At 34.3% G+C, this 21,772-nt stretch overlaps 1 protein-coding gene across 2 annotated transcripts in view; it reads right to left on the bottom strand.

Moving 5' to 3' along the window:
- LOC140000992 (probable phospholipid-transporting ATPase IIB) overlaps positions 1–21,772 on the bottom strand; it is a 97,906-nt gene that overhangs the window by 38,012 nt on the left and 38,122 nt on the right. For both annotated transcript variants that reach the window (XM_072032112.1, XM_072032113.1), the window contains exons 5-6: positions 15,149–15,309; positions 4,727–4,869 (exon numbers count right to left, since the gene is read on the bottom strand). In XM_072032112.1, coding sequence (XP_071888213.1) covers positions 4,727–4,869; positions 15,149–15,309 — 304 coding nt within the window. The remainder of the gene's footprint in view (positions 1–4,726; positions 4,870–15,148; positions 15,310–21,772) is intronic.

Here is a 21,772-nt window from a genome sequence, read left to right as displayed (position 1 = left end):
CTACAACCTGCTAGGAACGAAGGTGAAAAAGAGCTGAGATTTGCTTATCTTTGCATGGCTGAAGGTAACAGTACTCGTATCGCTGATATAGTCAAGAATAGCAGTAGCTATTTCCTTCTTATATCAGCCTTTCACAGCAACATTCATATTCATCGGATATACCGTGGATTTTCAGTAGATGGGTGTCCAACTGAAGCCACAAAGTAAGGATTCCTTTGACTGATCTATCTTGAATGCATGTCTTGAAGCTTCCCATAGTATCTTATGATAAAAAGCTTTCTGTTCTAGTGTGGCCCTACTCAGCTGCAACCTCAGTGGTACTAATATCATGGAGACAGAGAACAGATAAAGTTAACTGTGTAAATATGTTTGCATCAAAGTGAAGTGAGGAGAGATTATTTCACCAGCATTTATTTATTTTTTTATTTTTAATTAGTCTGTGGTAGCTTATGTTAAACAGAAAAAGACTCAATAGTCTTTAAGAATACCTTAAAAGATAAATTTTCAGAAATAATTAGTGAAATTCACTATTCTAATAGTCCTTTACATTAGGCACATTTAATGAAAATGCCTACATATACCAACCTCTAACAAGACTTTCCCAGAAAATCAAGAATCACATTGCTCTATGCATCTGTTCAACTATTATATTTGTTAAGTATCTCATTTGGTCCAAACACCCGCTAAAATGTTAATTACAGAACTCAAATACAAGTGTATGCATTAGTAAATAACTATGTTTGGAAGTCTGTACACATTTGTTATAGCTGAAAATGCTGGAAGTTGTCGTGAATGGCATAAAGCTTGCCATCCCACATCCCAAGCAACAAAAATATTCAAAAAAATATTGCCAAATATCTTTATTTTATTCTTTCGGGATTAAAATCTTTTTATGCTCTGAAGAGGGTTAGATACCATGCCCAGCTGCCCTTGGAAACAACTGGAAATAGCTCCCCCTTATAGCTGCCCCCCGCCCCATAACAGATGACGCCTTTCTGTCAAACTTATACGTGATTCAAGTCCAAACAACATGGCATTTTGGGTAATGGATGCTATAATTAAAATGTGAGTCCTAAAAAACCTGTTGTTTTAGTGGGTGTTTTTAGTAATGGCTTTGTTCTACATGAAGATAAAAACTCCCTAACAAAGGAATTAATGTATTGCTTTAATAGGCTGCACCCTGAGTTAAGTTTTAAAATTTATGAGTTCTCTGCAGCATTGTTCTTTAAACAATGGCATTGTCAAATGCAACCAGTGAGAAGATTAAAGTTCTCCCAGCAGATTAAGTACAAATTATCTGTCCTCCTGTTTCAGCATCATTTGTTCATTTATCACATAACGTCTAGTATTTCTGGTCAGTGTCAATATGCTCTGCATCCTTGCAGTTAACAGATGTCTTCTCTTGTCGAATGAATTACTTTATGTTTCACGCACTGGTGGCCGCAGATGTGTCACTATAGCAACATCATTAATTTCAGATCTTACCGGAAACATGCACTCCAATCAAACCTAATTATACCACATTGCTTTCTTGTCCCACAATAAGGAAACTATAATGCAATTATTGGGATACTTCATTTTCTATTCTACTGTGGCAAATGAGAGAGCCACTGTGATGGACGCTTCTTGTCAAAAAGCTTATTGATGAAGCACAAACCCAATTTACAATCATACAAAGAACTACCTTGCAATTATGTTAGTAAGGCAATGCTCCTTAGACTCAACAGCTAATTCTCAATCATTTCCAGCGAAGCTTGGGCCACAGTATAAGATTTTTGCAGATTGTTCTCTGTATTTTTATTTTCAATATCGAGAAAAGATTTGCTTGTTTACACTTAAGAAGATAAGCCTTTTAGTTCCACTTTTTAATAGTACCTACTTGGAGAGACAACTACAAAAATGTCTCTCTTTCTCCTCTGAACAGCCAAGCCTTAAGTGGGCTTAAGAACAGAATCAACTAGTTTGTAAGATTATAGCTGGAAATTCAAGCTTAAAGGTACTGAAAACAGCTCTCATGAACACTGTATAATCATGCAATAGCAATCTTGGATTAACTGTACAGAACCTGTTCATTATCTAAAAGGCTGCTTTACATTTATGATAAAATGCAGAATAAGACCAAATATATTCATCAAGGAAGGAAACTGGAAGCAGCTACTGATATACTCAGGTATATCAGGTATTGCACATTGGCTGCAAGTTTGCCTAGTGATGTAAAAACTTTAGAAGTTACAGGACATTTAAAACTAAGAAAATTGACCAAAGCTTTGTATAATGGTCTGAAGAAAAGCATGGTCTGGAAGGCCATGGCCAGTTTTCTGAAGCTTGTCAACTCTGCTGGACTTCTGGCTTATTCTCAGTCACCTCAACCTTTCACTAACACTTGAGTAAGAGCACATATGCTGCCTGTTAGTGCAAAACTACTGCCCTAGAATACTGCTTTTACATTCATTTTTATATCAAGTCAGTAGACTTCAATGCTCTGAAAATCCTTTAAGGGTGAATGCTAGCAATCTTCCAGACTGTATGTAAACACATTTGCTGCTAAAGCCTTTTTACATGTCTATTTAGCCCCATTCAAGTATGCACTCTGAAAGGCCAGAACACAAGTGCTTCTTAAAATTAAACAGAACTACTGTGATTGCAAGTGGCATGATGCAGCTTTGAAAAAAACAAAACAAAACAAAAAAAAAAGAAGAAAACAAGGCTGTTTCTCTTATGTATACAAGTCTATGAAGTGTTTTCTTTCAAAATTTTATAAATGTAACTATTTTCACTTTAAAAAAACACAGTACCACTACATTTAATGCTATTAGAAAAAAATAATATATATTTTTAAGAAAGTTATTTTTAATTACTGTTGTATTAGGTTAACTTTATCAGTTATTTTTCTACAAGTATAACTGAAGGTTATTGTTATTATTATTTTAAACTGGGTAGTAGGTACATAGCTTGAGGAAAAGAACACAGCACAGTGATTCTTGTGCTTTATGTTATAAACTGGTCACCAGACAGGATCAGAATATAGTTCTTGCATTGTATAATATAATTTCAGGATTGTAAAGCTGGCTGAATAAATTATTAGCATTTTATTTTTAACTTCTCAAAATTTTCAGTGCAGTCTGTAACTGTAAGGAGACAATGATAAAAGTGCACCAAATTTCTAGTTTGGTACGGTAACTGGAGTTATTTATCAGAAAAGTTTTAGTATACATTGTCTTTGTTTACAAAGTAATGCTTTGGGCAAATGAACTCTACTGCACTGTTCTGAAAATTTATTATTTTTGAACGTACTTTCCTTTTTCCAAACATATGCTGCAAATTGCATATTTCAAGCTTATGATGAGACAGCACTCTTGAAGTTACATAAATTATCACAATGAAAGGTGCAATTAAAATCAATAAGCAGTTTCAAACACAATGCAAATCATTAGATAACTGAAATAAAACTTGTTAAAGGAATTGCTCATTTGCTTTGAAAAATTACCACACTATAATTAGGAATACTTTTCTATATGCTAAGAAAGATGGCAGTTGTCTTTTTCTTTTATGAAATAGAAGAACAGCATTCAGCAGGATTTAAGTTTACATATGTACCTATAGAATAAGAGGAAATACATTTTCAAAATGTGACAATATACGAAATACATGTTTCATTTCAAAATAGGCCTTACTGGAAATGTTCAGCAGAGGAAGGAACGTGGACCTATTTCAAGCAAAAAGCTGTGAACTGGGTATTACACTTTCTGAACAGCATAACAGAGTGGAAACCACCTCCAAACCATCTCACCATTTTGAAGTAGATTTTACTTAAAACCACTAAAACATTCCTTCAGCTGTTTGAGAAACAGCTTTCTCATTTCAGAACTTAGTCTAACTCAGCTTCTTAAAAAAACAGAATGTCTGCCAGAACTGAATTATTGAATCTCAGAAAGAACCAAGAAAGGAGAAAAAACACTGCATTTGCTAAAGAACTTGTTATTTATTATGATGTTTTCTGAAATAAATTCTAAGAATCCCTCAATACTTCTAAGACTTAAGAGCACGGTAAGACTGTCACAAGCTTCAGCCATAATGGTAGACAGCAGAATAGAGCAAGCTATCACTTCTTCACCGTTACCTGTCTTCTGATCCTAGCAGGGACCAGGTTTTCCAATATACCAGGTCAGGTACCATAATATATTACAGTTGCGAAGATGAAACCATATGGCAGCTCTAGAACTGGTCTTTGTAAAATAAACAGCATCTAATTTCATGGAAATAACAGATATCATTTTAAGATGTGATCTTATGACTTGTTTAGGAGATGACTTTTTCTCTTGAAGGCTGTTCTTAACTGCTACGATCATACAACATTGCAGTAGAAATAAGATGCAGAAGAATAAGGTGCATCTTAAGCGCTAATCCAGAGTTTTTTCGGAGTAAGAGACATGTGGTACTCACTAATGCCATCAAATGTCCTGTTACTGCAACAGGAGTGTTCCCACCAGATTATACTTGATTATTACTAAATACTCACTTTCTTGTGTAAGAACCAGCCTAGCTAATCCCATTGGCATTACTGCAACAAATCCCTCAAGCACACACTTAATATTTTGTTGAAAAAATAAAATGAAAAAATAAAGATCAGTAGTATAAATCTACTTTAACGTTAACATATTAAAATATAGAATGAAGTTTACACATTTTATAAGTCATCACTTTTTGGAATTGGAACCCGATATACCTGTTTTATCCGTTAGCAAATAAACTAATCGTCCCAACTCTTCTGGTATGGTGCTAGTTCGAACAACTGTTCCAGGAATATTGTCATCTTTCATAATCATCCACCCATAGGCTGCCTTACCCATGTCCAAGTTCACACGTAAACTGCAAAGGAAATGTACACCATAATCAGTGTGAACATTAGGCAGTGAAAGTTATAACCATAAAAAAACTCAAAGCTGTTTTTAGGATACCAGAAAAAAATAATCTTAAAACTACATACAACAGACATTTTGGAACATTTTTTGTTAAGTGTTTGTAGTATACATAACACATTAGAAACTCAGGCTCTATCCCAGACTTTTAGGAACTACTACAATACAAACAAATGCAATACCATGTCTCCTACATGAGAGACTGCAACTCTTTTGAAGACTCTTAATATATTTATATTGCTACACTTACACACATTGACAGTATTATACACTTCATCAACAAGTTCAGATTCGAGTCACAGTTTCAATCTGTTAAAAAAGCAAAACCAACCAAACATAGTTTTTCTTTATGATGTGAAAATAGAGGTATCATTGTAAACAGTGCTGATGATTCTTCAGGTCTCCATTTTTAAATAACTATTTTTCCTTTAGGAAAGTACAAATATATAAGTCAGGTTTTTTTACTCACCATAGCTAATCAACAATGTCAATGTCCTTGCCAAAATATAGTTACAGAAATCAAGTGAAAAGTAAGTATTGTGCCCAAACAGTGAAATTCTGTGATAGCATGTAGGCCAGAGCTGTTACTGCCAGCAGTAAAAAGTAGCCTTTAGGTAGGCTCTGTACTAGAAATTTTTCTTTGCAGAAAGTTTTACTATTTACAGAAGTACAGGATCACAATAAATTTATTTTTTCCAATTCACCCCGTGTCTGCATATATGTTAATACTTCCATGACCATATCACACAAGAATTAATTGCTCTTATTCCTTATATTCCTAAGTCATAATAAAAAAGAAGTCTTCACTGATGCTGGTCAGAGATAACTTAAATCACATTGCTTCTGCCCAAAATTGAATGTTCTAGCTCAAAAGTAGTTCTAACACTTCCTTCCCTTTAGCTATTCACCATACTCCTAGTTACCATGCGAGAGGAATAGTGACTGAGGAATATGCACATGTTCATTTCTGTTGACTCTGCTCTACCAGAAATACAGAAAAGACAGCTAGGATGGTAGTACTGTAAATGATTTGTAGCTAATTTGCCCTGGCCAGAGTCCCAGGATTAATAACAGGTTTACAATAACATGACTTAAACTGTCCAAGGATATACCGAGATCAAAATACTTTTTTTTTTCTTAGCAATTCTAAAGTTGTGCTTTACAGTACAACCAAAACCACAGACACAATTTTTGTCTGTCCCCCTGCAATCACAGTGACAAAGTGATTGTAAATTACCTGAGGTAATAGTGGTGGTAACATCTCCTCCTATAAGGACGAGATGCATTTAACTAGACTTGTGGGATCATCTGAAATTTCTGCACTTTGAAAAAATCCAATTTATTCAAACCTCTCTCCTTAAATTTGTACATGTTGTAGTCTAAAGAGAAACAAGCCTTTTTGATACAACACCCTTAACCATAGAAAATGGTGCTGTATTCTTGAATCAGATTTTATTTTTCCATTAAAATCAGCAATGTCAAAAAACTATCCCTCTACCTGGTGAGGTATCCCAATTACTTTTGGAATAGCATACCTAACTTCAGCTCTCTTCAATCACACAAGTATTTAAAAATCAAGATAGAAAACAGAAAGGGAACTTAATCGGAGTTTTTTTAATTGAAAACATTACAGTATGAAAATACTGGAAGCCACTTACCTCACAGTGATTAAATACAGTTTTACCTTGCCTTTGTCAATACAGAACCGGTAGTATGCTACCAGCATTTGTTTATGTATATTTGTCAACATGCAGAAAGATAGAAATAAGAACCATTGCAACAGACTTCACACTGAAATACGTAACAGGTAACAAAAGGAATGACAAGAGATTTACTCCTCTTAAGGATGAGAACCTGCTACTTAGTCAAGTACAAAGTGTGATCTCTAGCTCAAGAAGGGAAACAAGCATGCTAAGAATGGCTAGACATTTGCTATAACTTATTTTAATTGAAAGATCAAAGCTGCTTCCATGTCAAAGATGTATTTGGACTATAATTTTATTTTTCTTATTTTTGCCTGGGCTACCAAGATATGTATTCTGTGAGGAAAGCTCTATTTAAGAGTTGCAACCTCAGGCACAACACGCACAAAGGAAATCCACATGGCTGCTCATACCAGGGGAGAAGTACAGGTCATCCAGATATGAAAAACTGTACTTAGGAAAGATCAAATCAGAGAGATCTCTCAAAGCTTAAGTGCTGTTCATATATTCACTTGCATCTTTTATAAGCATGTGTTAGCAGGTTTTGATGTTCTGAATGTGCTCTATATTCATTTAATTACAATCTGTCACACGTAATTGAAAGATAAGGAGAAAAAAAAAAAGACAGACACCTCTTGATAAGCAATGAGGAAAAATCTATAATTCAAAGCCTGGAAGTATTTTAGGAATTAACCTAGCTTTCCAGCATGTACTCCTAAGTGGAACAGAGTGTATACCCTCTACACTGCAAAGACCTAACAGAAAGCTGGCACCACTGCCCTCCAGAGAAATAATGTCTCCAAAGTGACTAGTACAGCCCAAGGTAGCTATCTAGCACGAGAAACAAGAATAAAAGGAACACAAAAATGAGGAATATAGATGCACTCTTAGTATTGATTCTAAAATTTGTATGCTATATCTTGCTCTGACTTCCTTCATTTTGTGTCTGTTGTCTTAGTACAACTTTTTTCCCTTTGAAATCATTGTAGTTGTCACCTAGCACATCAAGAACACTAGTGAAACATGGGAAAAATAATGGAGTCCCATTAACATTGAGTTTGCTTTCAAAACTAGAAATCTCTCCAATAGAGCTTCACAAGAATGGATAGAAATACTTGACTGAAATGTCCAATTACTTTTATACATTAAAAAAAGGAGAAACCGATCTTATTCAACACCTAGCTGTTTTCTGTGCTTGGTAATATCAGCAATCATTTCTCCTAAGCCCTTTCTGGACTTTAAAGAACCTCATGATGCAAACAAAAATATTTTACATCTATCAGTTACTTAATGCCTTCTCAATTTCATCCAATTTTAAAGACTCCAGACACATCGGTTAAGGAAAATTTATAAAATAGCATCATATGTAGCACAACTAATAAAGGTAACAATTATATAAATTTTGCATTAGTAACACTGATTTGTACAAAGCTAAATAAAGTGTAATCTCTAAACAGTAAGTTAATATAGGTACTTAAAGGCTGTTGCATAGAATAGATATATTTAGTGAACATAGTGTGAACTGTCTTGTCTCATCCTCAGCACTAGTTACCCTAGTAGGCAAACCTAAGGCAACTTTCATCCAACTCAGGGATTTATTCTGCTATAAGCCAGGACAACATTCCTCTGAAATTCAGCCTGGGAACAAATCAATAAGCACAACATTTCAGAATCTACACTGCTTTTTACCACAGGTTAAAAACAAATACTTTTCTTTTTATTCCCTCAAAAACATCAGTACTGGTTTAGGGCAAATAAATTCATATTTACAGGAATTCTATATTTATTTTTTTCCTAAATGGTAACTACATAAGGTCCTCTTGTGAAAATTTCTGATTTTGCATTTTATTCAAAATAGACAAATTTGCCAATAAGCAAAGACCTTCACTGAGCAAGTTTCAGGAAAATATATTTAGAAACTCCAGAAACATTCTGTTTTTCATGATTCAGTGAAAAGCAGTCAAGATCTAATTAAGTTAGTTAGCAAAGAATTTTGTGAAGAAATTGATACCATGCCTAATAAAACTCATGGATGAATTTGAATCAGAAATGTATGATAGTTTTATTTGAACTTTGGCAGGCAAGTAAGACTTTCCTCAGCAGTTCCATATATAAGCATAAGCTTATATATATATATGTAGTAAAAGAGAAAGTCCTGCTGAGACTCTATATACTCATAGTGTTATCCAATTTTTAAAATAAAGCAATTAAGATGTAGTCTTTATTCCCAGTACTTTCTTCTAAGTGAAATACTAAAGATCACACTTGTGTTGCACCAGTGTCCAAACCAGTACCCAATCCCCCATACTTCTAACCTTCCCATGTCCTACCTACTTGAAACAGCTATAAACCATACGTGTTATTTACAAATTAAAAAGATATAGAATCATTTCTAAATAGAAAGCATTGGTCAAGAACCAAACAAAACTGTTTTTAATTTTAGCATTCATGGGAAGTTAAATCTTCACAGAAAATTATTTTTGGAACCTGACAATTTCTGTTGCTTGTATTAATTTGCACTACACAAATAAAACAAACAGAAGTTATTGCTTTTAAATGCAATACTCTTATCAAAATTTAAATAAAACCCAACCCATTTGCAACTCCTGTAATTCCTCCAAATGATACCCACCCCCTCCTTTTTTTTAGATTTTTTTTTTTTTCTGCTGATACTTTCAAGAAGAGTCAGATCTGTGTTCTTGCTTGCTTCATAAATGGTCTCACTAGGACTCTTGGCCTACTTTTTATTTTCTTTCTAAATTCTGCCTGTAATGTTACCATATAAAAGAAAATCAAAGAATGTACACAGCACTTTACATAAAACCCAGACAATGTATGTAATTTTGAAAAAGGACTCGATTCCACACATTTATTTTTTAATGTGTGGGAACAAATGTGCAACAACCCCACATTACTACAGTGCCTGCTGCACATAAAATTTTTAAAGGGCAACATGCAACATATATACAAGTAATTAGATATTGTAACACAGGTAGAACTTAATAGTCTCGGGAAGGTATCTGGAAAATGATTTAAGAAAATTATCTACAAAATTCCTACAAAAAGCCTCACAACAATATTGTCATCTCATATGTCAATAATAATTTTAAAAAGTGAATATTTTTAGTGTATTTCAGACAAATGTGTTATTACTCACTGCAATGAGATTAAAATCATATAGGAACTAAGAGCAGATAGGGCATGTTGCAATGTTAAAAAGGAAAAAGATCTACTATAATAGGTCTGTTAAAAAGTAACTTTTTTTTTTTTTTAAACCGATGGTGTGTGTTCTAGATGTAGGATGAATATCAACCATTCTAAGAAATGCACAACACACGAGCTAATTTAGGCATCAGTACAGCACCACACTGAACAGGCTGTCTTGCCCTTAATATAAGGGACAAAAACCATAGCTCCTGTTGCACAAAGAACTCAAAATCAGTTTGTAAAATACCCGTTTCATACAGTGTTTTTCAGTCTCTTAAACAGATGGCATTATATATCATGACATGATACAGAAGCTTACACACATTTATAAGGATTGCTTAAACTACTTTATGAGAAGCTCTTTAGCGCTTCTCCACAGAAGAAATTTTGCATCATAGATAATATGTCTGTATGCTACGTCTGTGTATGTGAGACCACATATACAGATACTCTCACATCTATACTTTATACACGGACAGTACAAACAAGATTAAAAGTAGCCTATTGCTGCTTTTAAACACCACAATCTTGCACAGGTTTGAGTACTCTGCACTCTTGGAATACAGAGCAATACACTGAGTAAAACTGCCTTTTTCATGTTTGCATGAGACAGGGTTTGGTTTAGCTATTAATGAATTCTGATACAAGACCTCCTGACAGTATTTCCCCTACACCCCACTAAAACCAGACTAACACAACTTGAAGGATTTTCTTTAAATGTTCCTCTTGCAAATCTGGAAAAAAAGCAGCTGCAAGCTGTCTTTACTCAAGTGCAAGGGAGTTCCGTCCAGATGTCTGGGACAACTTATTTTTGCAGAATGACTATGTGCCCAGGAACCTTAGGGTGCTTAAAGGAAAGGACAAAAGACATTTCAGCTTCTGCATACACCAAAACTAAAAGTTCTTCCTAAAAAGGTAACTGATTAGGCCCCTGCCAATCCAACTTTTAGCTGTTGCTAAATATACAGCCTATGCAATACACATTTTTACCACATTCTTTCCACCACAGCTTTCATTAGATCTCTAGTCAATACCTTGTCACCTTACAGTAAATCCTCTAGAGTTCTTAAAAGCTAAGCTGAAGCACATAGAGCTACTGGACTCCCATGCCTGTGTGCAAGGCAGTAATTTCAGTGAACTCTGCTTGCTAAGCCAAAATTATTTTGGAAAAAAAAATCTTGGCTACATTCATGGAGTGGGTGGAGAAGACTTCCATGGGTCATTTTTTTTTTTTTAAGGTACTGAAGAAGACTGCACAATGAATAAATAACATCCCATCACATGGTGGTAGGGATCATGTCTAGCTTTTTCTTCCATGTTGGCTGCTAATTCTGAACTTATCATGTTAACTCAAGTGAGCTGATGAAGGAGACGCTATAACTAAATACCATGGGAAAGGACTGAATTGCTTTATGGCAAGATTCTCTAACAGATTGATAATAGCTTTCTGTATCATACCAACAGACAGACTGCCTCCATACATGCAATGGGATTTTCAACTTGCTGGTTAAGAAGGGCTATGTCCCACTCACTGAAATCTCTTCTACTCCCTTGTACTTAAAATACAAACAGTGGTAACTGTCTCTGTGGTAGTTTTGTTTGTTTGCTTTAAACTAAAGCTGAAAAACCCTGATCAAATTAGTAACTGGAAAAAATGAAAGAAAAACTCCTTACGCCTTGCATGATTTGTATCACAAGTTTAAATGTGTATGGAAAATGTCTGCATTTCTGCATAAAAAGGAAATTCAACTCTCCTAATAAAAACGTAAGCCTGATCTTAAAAAGATGTAAAATTAAAAAGAATCCATCTATAACCACAGTGATAGAGTTAAACTCTGCAGCTAGGTAAAAGACAATATGACTATGACAAAACCTCATATTCCCCAACCTGAGGGGTCTTTTCATTTGCATGACTGGTTTTGCTTTGTCATTTGTCATTCAGAAAATAGCCACCCCCTGCCACAAACAACAGGATATTACTGTTTTGAAAATAAGAATGAACAAACAGGCCTCAGTACTTCCACAGCAGTATCACAAACCACAGCAGCATGGGCATACCTGAGGACATGCACTTTCCCCCTCACCTTGCTATGTGATAAATGTACTAGATAACATAGACAAGATCTCAGTGATACAAGAGGAACCTATGATGTGCCTTAACATATCTCTACTTGGCTAGAGGCAACTAAAAGCTTAAGAAATCTGGAGGAATGTGGGACACTCCAAGAAATTCCAGCACATCTGGAAAAAAAAAATCAGTGAATGGGTAAAAATAATCCAGAAGAGGTTTATTTAGCTTTGGACATTCTGTCAAAGACTTGCTTTCTGTCCTCTTTTCTCAATAAATTTTAAGGAATTCAAACAGATTAACTTTGAATGGAAGCAAATTGTAGGGAACCTCTCTAGATTATGTGCATCCTCCTTATGGGAAAAGAAACATCAATACACAGGAAGCATCAATATACACTGTCAATACACTGTCATTTTTAAGGGCCAAACATTTCTGTAGGTGGGGGTGTTCAAAACATCCTGTGCATAACTGTTCTAGCATGAAACCCATGAAAAGCTAGGCTAAAGATTTTCATGTCCATTTACTTCTATTTTTTCTGGATTTTACTTGATTCCTCTCAAGCTACTGAACATGTACATTGCCTTCCCAATTTTACTTATGACACTTTTTTCATGTTTATGCTTCTGAAGTCTTGCATGCTCTACCAGCCACAGCTAAGTAACATTGCCCTACAGTAGTATTTAGAATGCAGCACAAACAAGTAGCTGTCCCCTGGAATAAAAAGAAAAAAAAGTTCCTCTTTCCATTAGTTATGGGAGAGGCTGTACGGAGATCAGTTACATTCTGCTAAGTTAGTCACCCCCTTCTGGCTATCTCACCAAACATATCTGGCTGTGCAAAATTATTTTTATCAATTACCTGGATTGTCCTTGCCCTGCAAAGCAAAACCCCAAAACAACAGCAGAGAAGGTCCACAATTAGAATTATCCTGCATTCTCAAAAATCATCAATCAACATATTTCACACATGCTTGAATGCAGATATACTTTGCCTTTACCATTCAATTCTAACCTCCTACATTCAATTCATTTACCTGTGAAGAAAAGTTAATTATCTACCTCCATTTAGCTATTTTTGAAATAAACAGAGGACAACACCTGGTGCTTCAGCATCACTTATCTTGTAATTTTCAACTCCAAGAGTTTACACTCCAAATACTAAGAATATTAAGAATATGTCACTTCCACATTTAACATTCAGAGGAAAGGAAGAGCAGTGTAGTTGAACACCAGCATGACTAGAGTTGTTTATTTGCTGACAGTCTAGGAAATGACCACATATATACACAATCTGAGTTGAAAAATTGGTACAGGAATAAACAAACATCTAAAGTGGAAAAAATTATTCTCTGCTAGATTCCTGTCTGACCTTCCAAGGGGGTAACTATATGGTCCAATGCACAACTAAATCAATTACATTTTCTTAATATTTCTACTTTGTATATTATCTTTCACATAGAATTGAAAAATTGGATTAGCCCTATCCTAGAAATTATTTTTGATAAGAATTATTCCACAAGTCCACTAGGGCATATAAATTGCTTTCTTAAGAACTGAAAATGAGCTGTTCAAATGTGTTACTTTTTTTTGAGTGGCACATGTTGAGCTGTTAATGTATAGTCAAATTTATACCATCTATATGCTCTTAATTCTGTTGCACTCAGTAATAAACATATACCTGTCTTTTAACTATTTCAGTAAATTTGGACTTCATGTGCTTATTAAAAACACAGTGAACAACAACAAGCAATCACTGATATTCTTTTTCCCCTTCTCGTACATGTCTTTGATGATTAAATGCATCTTTCATCAATATGCAAACTTTACCCATCACTTGAATGCAGCTCTTTTTACCTCTTCACGTGGATAAGCTACTTAATATTTAGTAACTTGGAAGACAGGAATGACAACATGACCGAAACAGCATCATCATACAAACAGTAAGCGAGTTAAGAAGATTATAGTATTTAATTAAGAGAACTATAGTATTTAGAAAGATACCACAGAAAGATAGATAAAGTATCACAGAAAGGTAGAAAGAATTTAGAAAAATACCACAAAATTGAAACATGGAGGTGTAAATAAAACTAGGAGCCAGTAAAATGAAGTGTAAACTGTTCTAAGAGAAGCAGTTTTTGCAGTGACATCTCCATAAACCCCAGCAGATTGCTGGAACCTCCTCCTACAACATCCAGACTCTACATCCATCCTACAACAGAATCTACTCTTAAAACAAGGAAGTACTATAAAAGCATAAATCCTTGAGACATTGAGTATCAAGTTGGTTAAATATAACAGTTTGCTTCACATAGCTATACATACATAAAAAATGTGAACTAAGTAAGCTTAGATTAAATACCTAATTAAATCATTTTCCCCCCTCCTTATACTACAGAGATAAAAATATTTTGTGCAAACCTGAGGAGATAGGTGTTCAATCTATCTATGGTTTAAGCTACAGCTCCTCGCTGAAGTATCCCAAACTGAACTGTTCCAGAGCACATCTAAAATTAACAATCACCTTAATCTAAACACCAGGTATTTTAACAGAGTGTTTCAATTTTGCAAATGCAATACCCATTCAAGAAAAAAAAAACGTTTCAGAGTCAATGTTCTCCTTTCTCTGTCCACATTAGACATCTTCTCTGTCCATGTTAGACATGGTTACACAGATGGATATTATTTCCTGTTCCAGTTTTATCTGCAATTTGAATATAGAGCACTCATGCTTAATGAATTAATTAATTCAGGGCAAGTCTCTACTTGGTTACACCTGTTAAATGTCTTACCATTGCAAAAGTGCACCTACACTATTAAGGCATTCAATCTAAATTAATCATGGTTGTAGTAAAAATAAAGTCAGCATTTTAGCCAGAGAAATTGAATATTTTCAGTATTTAAGGCATTAAAGAAATCAAATTCTAAAGTACACCTGACACTTCATTCAAATGCATGTTTCCTAAAACCACATTCTCAAATATACCAAGATTGTATCCTTATTAATACATTTATGCTAGTAAAGGATTAGATATCCTGATTACTCCAGCAAGATGAACATTATACAAAAAAATACAACAGTATTGTTTTCTGTATAGTGATCCTTCAAGAATCAGCAGATTTGTTGGCACCTGCTCCTTCAGCTTCCTGATAAGATCAATTTCCTTCACAAAGAGAAGCGAGTATAACTTTCAAGAAAGCCACATTCAGTGAAATTAGACATCTGTATTTTTCTTTCAGTCTTATACATACCTGATTGGGATGATATAGGAAAACAGGAGGAGGAACCGGAAAAGGTTGCGATACCACGGGCCTACAAATCCTTGCAAGGTTACCATAACAATTGATAGTGCAACTAAAGCCAAAAACAGGGCCTTGGTCAACTGATTCAATTCCAGGTCCAGCAAGCCAACCTAAAGGAAGCAGTAAAAACCATAGCCATAGTTAACCATAATGTTTGCCTTTTTTCTTTTTTTTAAATTTACACTTTTGCAGTGCAAACAATCACCCTGTCCTTCTTCTTCCTATTAAAAATCCATGCACTTGTAACAATTAATTGCATTCTGATAACTGAATTAATTATTGTTCCCACGTGTGCATCTAACAGATGTCCCCTGGCTCCAAGACAATAACAATTCCCAGAATCACAGTGTGGTCTGTCCTAGCCAGGCCTTTTGAATGCCTTTATTTCTGACACATCCCTCCCCTTGTCTTCTGATCCAGGATAGGAACACAAGGCAGGGGGAGGGTGTGTGGAGAAGACAACCGAAGAACTGAAGGTGAACTAATGAGCAGGAACAATTTTCTTCTGTTATGCATGCAGCAAAAATACTATCACTGCATTTTATATTTGTAAGGTGGCTACTGCTCATTTACTGCTGGAAGATCTAAAAGATGGTAGAATCAAGAATCAATGGACAAATGCAACTGAGAATTGACTTGTTCATATAAGTAGCATGCTTTAACTCATAATTATACTCTCACATCAGTCTGTAAATCTGAACTCATTTCATAGAAATAATTTTTAATTACATGAAACTTCTCAGCTTGCCTAAAGGAAGTGCTCAAGGTCAGGTTGGATGGGGCTTTGAGCAACCTGGTCTAGTGGGAGGTGTCCCTGCCTGTGGCACGGGGGTTGGAACTAGATGGTCTTTTAAGATCCCTTCCAACCCAAACCATTCTGTGATTCTATGAAACTTTCAGTTACTCAAGCTAAGTTAAAAATAATCAATGGAAAAAACCACTTTCAAATCAAAATAGTAAGAGAGAACTTCAACTTTTCATGGGTAAAAAGGTGTTTAATTTAGAAACACTCCAGCAAAAACAATAAGTGAAGCTATCTTCCATCCAGTTTCCCATGAAAAAGTATTTTTAAGCTATGTAACTAAGACTCTCACCATTTCAATAATGTATGCTGTAAGCTAAGTATTTATATTCTACTTTTTGTGATGCTCTTGTAGTCAGTAAAATATGTGGGAAAAATTATGTCAGGAAGAACTTCCTAGGCCCTGTTACAGATGTCTTTTTATCTCTAAGTCATGCCAGTAAGACCAGTAAAACATAACACTTCCTTAGATAAAAAACAGTCTGCAAAAGAACCATTTAAATATAGTTCTTAAAAATTTCAGCAATCTTGCTTGTACACGGGCTGTCCCTTCCCTAGAGAACCAGGCAGCTGAAGACCACAGCGGCTGATTTATCAGCTGCATTTAAAAAGCAGCACAACGAGGACAAATATCTTGCAATTTCCGCTGCTTCAACTACTACATAGTTTATGCTTGAATTATTGAGAAAAATAGGTTTTTTGGATTAAAATGAAGAAAAATTAAGCCAGGGAAGTAGAGCATGTTTCAAAGCCCAGATCTTTTTGCGCTGACAAAGGCAGCCTAAGTTTCAGGCCTCGCTGAGGATCAGATGAAGTCATTATTCATTCAGTCAGGGAAAAAAGACTCAATTACCTCAACCTAAAGATGCTATCAATGAATGCAAAGTGCATATTTTACTCTATTCATCCAAATCCCATTAAAAAGTGAAAGGAATGATTTAATCTGGCCTTCCAGAGTTGGTCTTTTTTTTGTAATAAAATAAAGAATCACTGTCTTGCAATATGCATAACCACTACCTCACACTTTTTTTTCCTGCATCATAGTAGTGAATACTTTCCCCTAACCCTCTCAATGTACCCCCCCGCTCCACCCCTGCAAAAAACCCCACCCCATAATAGAAAGGAATAAAGAGCTTCTTTGAAAAGAATGCCACTTTTTGGACAGAAACATTAAATGTAGTCCACTGCACACTGATATGTAGCTAATTCAATGCGTTCGTACCTTTCTAATTGATGAAGACTGAATTGATATAAATCTGTATTTGGAATCAACAAAAATGTTTTTGGAGTAATATTAAGAGAATAAAAAAAAAAACCTTGATGATGAAATTTTTTCACACAAATCTCTTCCTCCAAAAGATTTGTTTTGTTACTAATGATGTTATCCTTTTTAATACAGATCATAGTATTACCTACATACAATTTTCAAATTTTCATTTACAATTACAAGAGAAAGCAATTGCAAAACTCTTCTCAGGGTGGTAAATGAAAGAAGTTTTAATAGAAATACATTCTCCCTTCCTTAAAAAAGTTATTATAATCTATTAAAACATAATTCCTTTCCACTTAATAACTTCCGCAACCTGAATGAAACACTATCAAATTAGCCACTTTTCATGTAGAAATGCACTTATATTTTCTAAATTCTCCTGAATACTGGAAAAGTAGCAATCTAACAGTACTATTACTTTATCAAAGCATTTGTAAAATATGTTAATATTCCTAAGAAAGTGATTTATTTCCTTTTGAAAATAATCATAACAAGAATAATTATGACAACATAAGAAACTGATGAGTTAAGTACTGAAGTAACTTTCCACATTTATTGCTATTTCCTATATTAATAAAGCAAATTTTCTTTTACTTGTCATAATATTTGTTCTATTTGAAACAACCGTGTTAACAAAATTAAACACCACTGGAAATTTTAATCTCCAAGGAAAAATTTGTACATAATGTCTAAGAAAACCACAATAGTTTTGCAAAGGGGCTGCTCTAAGATAATGAACACAATAATTGCCTGTATAATCTAAAATGCTACTAATGGCAACAACTGCAAATCCATTTAGCTCCTCTTTAATTTATGTAGGAAGTTTTAAATAGCTAATGGTTCTCAGTAAAATAATGGCTAGTACCATCAGTAAAAAGTATTGTATTGTCTACTTGCACCAAAAAAAAGTAAAAATAACATTTTTAAAAATACAGAATTTTGGAAGCAAGGAACTACTATAAGTCTAACCTTCACATTTTGGATGACAATGTTTAAGTTACTGTATTATAAGAAAAACCTTAATTTAATTTGCAAAAGTTGAAAGCAGCCTGACATTTGTGTGCATTACAGTAGGGTGCTGAGGAGGTTCAGACTGAATATTAGGAATACGTTTCTCTGACAGGGTGGTCAGGCAATAAACAGGCTCCCCAGGGACACAGTCATGGTACTGAGCCTGCTGGAGTTCAAGGACAGTTTGGACAACGCTCTCAGACATATGGTCTGATTTTTGGGTGGTCCTGTGTAGAGCCAGGAGTTTCACTTGATGATCGTTGTGAGTCCCTTCCAATTTGGGATATTTTCTGTGATGTGATGATTGTTATCACTGATCATGCTTAACGTCTATGGAAGGTTATCCTCTGAAGCTGTTAAGCTGTTATACTAACAGAATGATTCTGATATAAAAAGTATATTCCTTGGACACTTAGATTTATTTTTTTTAATGCTAGAACATTAGAAAACAAACTTTGATAATTAAATATTGCATAACAGTAAAGATTTCTCACATAGTCTAATGTAGTAATGTTTTTCAGTTACAGTTTCCAGTGCATTTGAAAGCGCTGGTTTCAAATGGTTTTGTTACATACCTTACTTTAATATTTCCAAAGTATTAAGGCAGTATTTTGACTTCCCTCCTCCAGGAAGGTAATTATATTTCAGTAATCAGTCTGGTTCTGCACTGACAAACACCACATTGACTACAATGAAATTTGATGCTATGTTTGAGACAGACTTTGGCTTTAACTTGTATTATAAACATATATATTATATATATATACACACATACACATATATTACTATTCTTTATACATGCTTTGAACTTAACTTTTTTACACTTTGAATGCTAGTCAACTCTTATTAATTACAGATGTTACTTATAGTCTAAAATTGTATCCGATGAAGCTGTAAAGCAATTTAAAAATACTGAAATTCAAGTAAATTAAATTATCTTTATTCTTTAGGTTGATAAAAACAACCTTTGCCTAAGAAAAATGGGCAGTTCATGGCACTTTTTCATTAAAAAAGTAAATAATAAATTTGTATGTGGTTGTATAAATTTGTATATAGTTGGCTGCATATGTCTGAAGCCCTGTGGATTTTTCTTCTTCATCTGTTGACTTTTTCTTATAGTCCCTGGAAATAACAGATTACTAACCTGTGCTAAAGGCTATATAAAAACCAGGGTCATTATCTGTTTAACCAAGTCTTCGACACTAAAAATATACAGCAATTTTAGAGTCTGTAAATGCTTTTTGTAATGCTTTGTTTCTGTAGGTAGTCCAGTGATTCTAATTCTTGACAGTTCAACAATTCAGGAAACCATATTGGGATAGCATAACCATCATTCATAATACCTACAAGTGAATTCAAGCTTAGGAAGCGCCTTCGCTAAATTCACTGTATTCAAGTAATAGTCTGAAAAACATGTTTCTGTACAAGCCTCTCTTGACTAACATAAAAAAATCTACAACTTGTACACAGTTATATTAGACTTTTTAACCAACACCCTGCTCATTCTTTTAAGCAGCAGATACAAAATAGGAAAAGCATACAGAACGCTGAAATACATAAACTGAAAAATGTCACCCATACTTGCTTTTTCTCAGAACCATTTTCAAATTTCCCAATCATTTGTTTAGCTGTGAGAGCAACGACTAACCCTGAAAACAGTTTTGAAGCACTAAAAAACCTCTTGCAAGTCTTATTCCTTTTAGAAATAGTGCAGCAATGGTGATGGCTTAGTGGGGTTCTACTTGACTTAGTAGAACTGAAATAAATTTCAGCTATTTAGTCTACTCCAGTGGTATCAGAAAATACTCCATTTGATTTCAATAATATGTTTTGTGTTTCCTTTGGCAAAAAAGTATGCATTCTTCATGCTAGCTTAATAAAACTCAGTATTCACTTTGACCAAGCTAAACTATTTTGTATTATATTAATACTGCAGGCTTATAGAACAAAGTTCATTACATTTTTGAATTACCCTTCTGATTTACTTGCTCTTAATTCAACAAGCTACTCCTAACCCCATATCTATATTTGAAATAAATTAATCTCTTTAGATATAAAATTTCCATTTGTAGCTAGTAATATCTGTAATGCTACAAGAAAACTAAGAAAACTCAAGCAACCTTCTCTCTCTACCTCCTTTAATCATCCATTTTATATTGCCTTTTCCAGGCTCAGCATCACCTAGTTTAGATACTCAAAGTGAAACTTCAAAATCCTCTCCAGGTCTTTAAAGCTGAGTGCTTAACTCTCTCTAGCTAGTCTGCTACAATAAAAACTGCTAATGAGCTATATCCACAACTTTACTTAAATAGTGGACTCAGTTGCTTGAAGTAAGGCACTCATTTTGGCAAGTACTGGCTAAAGATTTCAAAACATCCTTAAGTATGCTTTCTCTTTAAAATGCATCCTGATTTATCACCACACAAATGACTTACTATATCTGCAGTAAAACACTATGTATCAAAAGATCTGAATGAGAGAAATGGAGGTGGCTCATTCTAACATCCACTTGGTTATAAACCCACTTTTTACTAACAATTTGCTCTAGAGTTTAATGCTATCCCAATGTCTCTAAATATACTTCAATCTGATAATTTTAAAATCAATTCGTATATATAATAACGAAGCCAAATAATTGATATTTGTTTTTTTTTTTTTCAGTATTTTGGTCTAATTTGACTGAAGGATAAAAGGATATATATATATTTTTTTTGCATTTAAAGATGTGCCATATATAGTTTGGTCAGCAGAGGGTGCTCAAGATTGGTGTTAGCTACTGTTTTAAAAGCTCAATTGATAATGCAGAATCAAGCATACCTCTCTACCTTTACAGGGCAACCTGGACTTCTATACGATACTAGTACAACCATATTTACCTCGTTTCATCTGGGAGAATTATTTCAAGAAGTATTTTAGCGATTCAAATTGAACTGAAAACATAGCATTTCCTTCTCATCAAAAAGTTATGCTTCGTATACCTTTGTACAGTTATAGACTACCATCTTAAGGTACCAGTTGTCAGCTGCTGTGTGACCTCAATTTTGCTATGTATTTGTCACACACAAGAACGATTGATTAAAAACATCCACAGAAGCTATTAAGAAACTGAAAAGGTCAATGGCTTCTAAAACTCTGGCATCCATACAGAGACTGTGCTGTACTAGTAACATACCACCCTCTATTAAAAGCTATCAGGTGTAAATTGTGGGTTTTTTGTGTGTGTGTGTTTTTTTTTTTTTTTCCCCAAGACCACCCATCAATTTAGAATAATTATATCAATAATCTAAAAAAAATCTAGTAATATTGGAGACTTCAACAACCAAAATCATTCATACAACAAAACTGTTAAGCATCTTTTATTTTTTTTCTTTCTTTTACAATTTAAAACTGGAAATCAAATGAATTTTCAACTTTACAGATAGATTTCATACTAAAGACATTCAGAGTTCATCTGCAGCCTTTACAAATGCTTGCATTTTCTTTGATCTTG

This window comes from Anas platyrhynchos, chromosome 36 (genome assembly GCF_047663525.1).
Source record: "Anas platyrhynchos isolate ZD024472 breed Pekin duck chromosome 36, IASCAAS_PekinDuck_T2T, whole genome shotgun sequence".
In the NCBI taxonomy this organism is placed as follows: Eukaryota; Metazoa; Chordata; class Aves; order Anseriformes; family Anatidae; genus Anas; species Anas platyrhynchos.
Note: the sequence above shows the minus strand (reverse complement) of the source record. Positions and strands in the feature narration are given on the sequence as shown.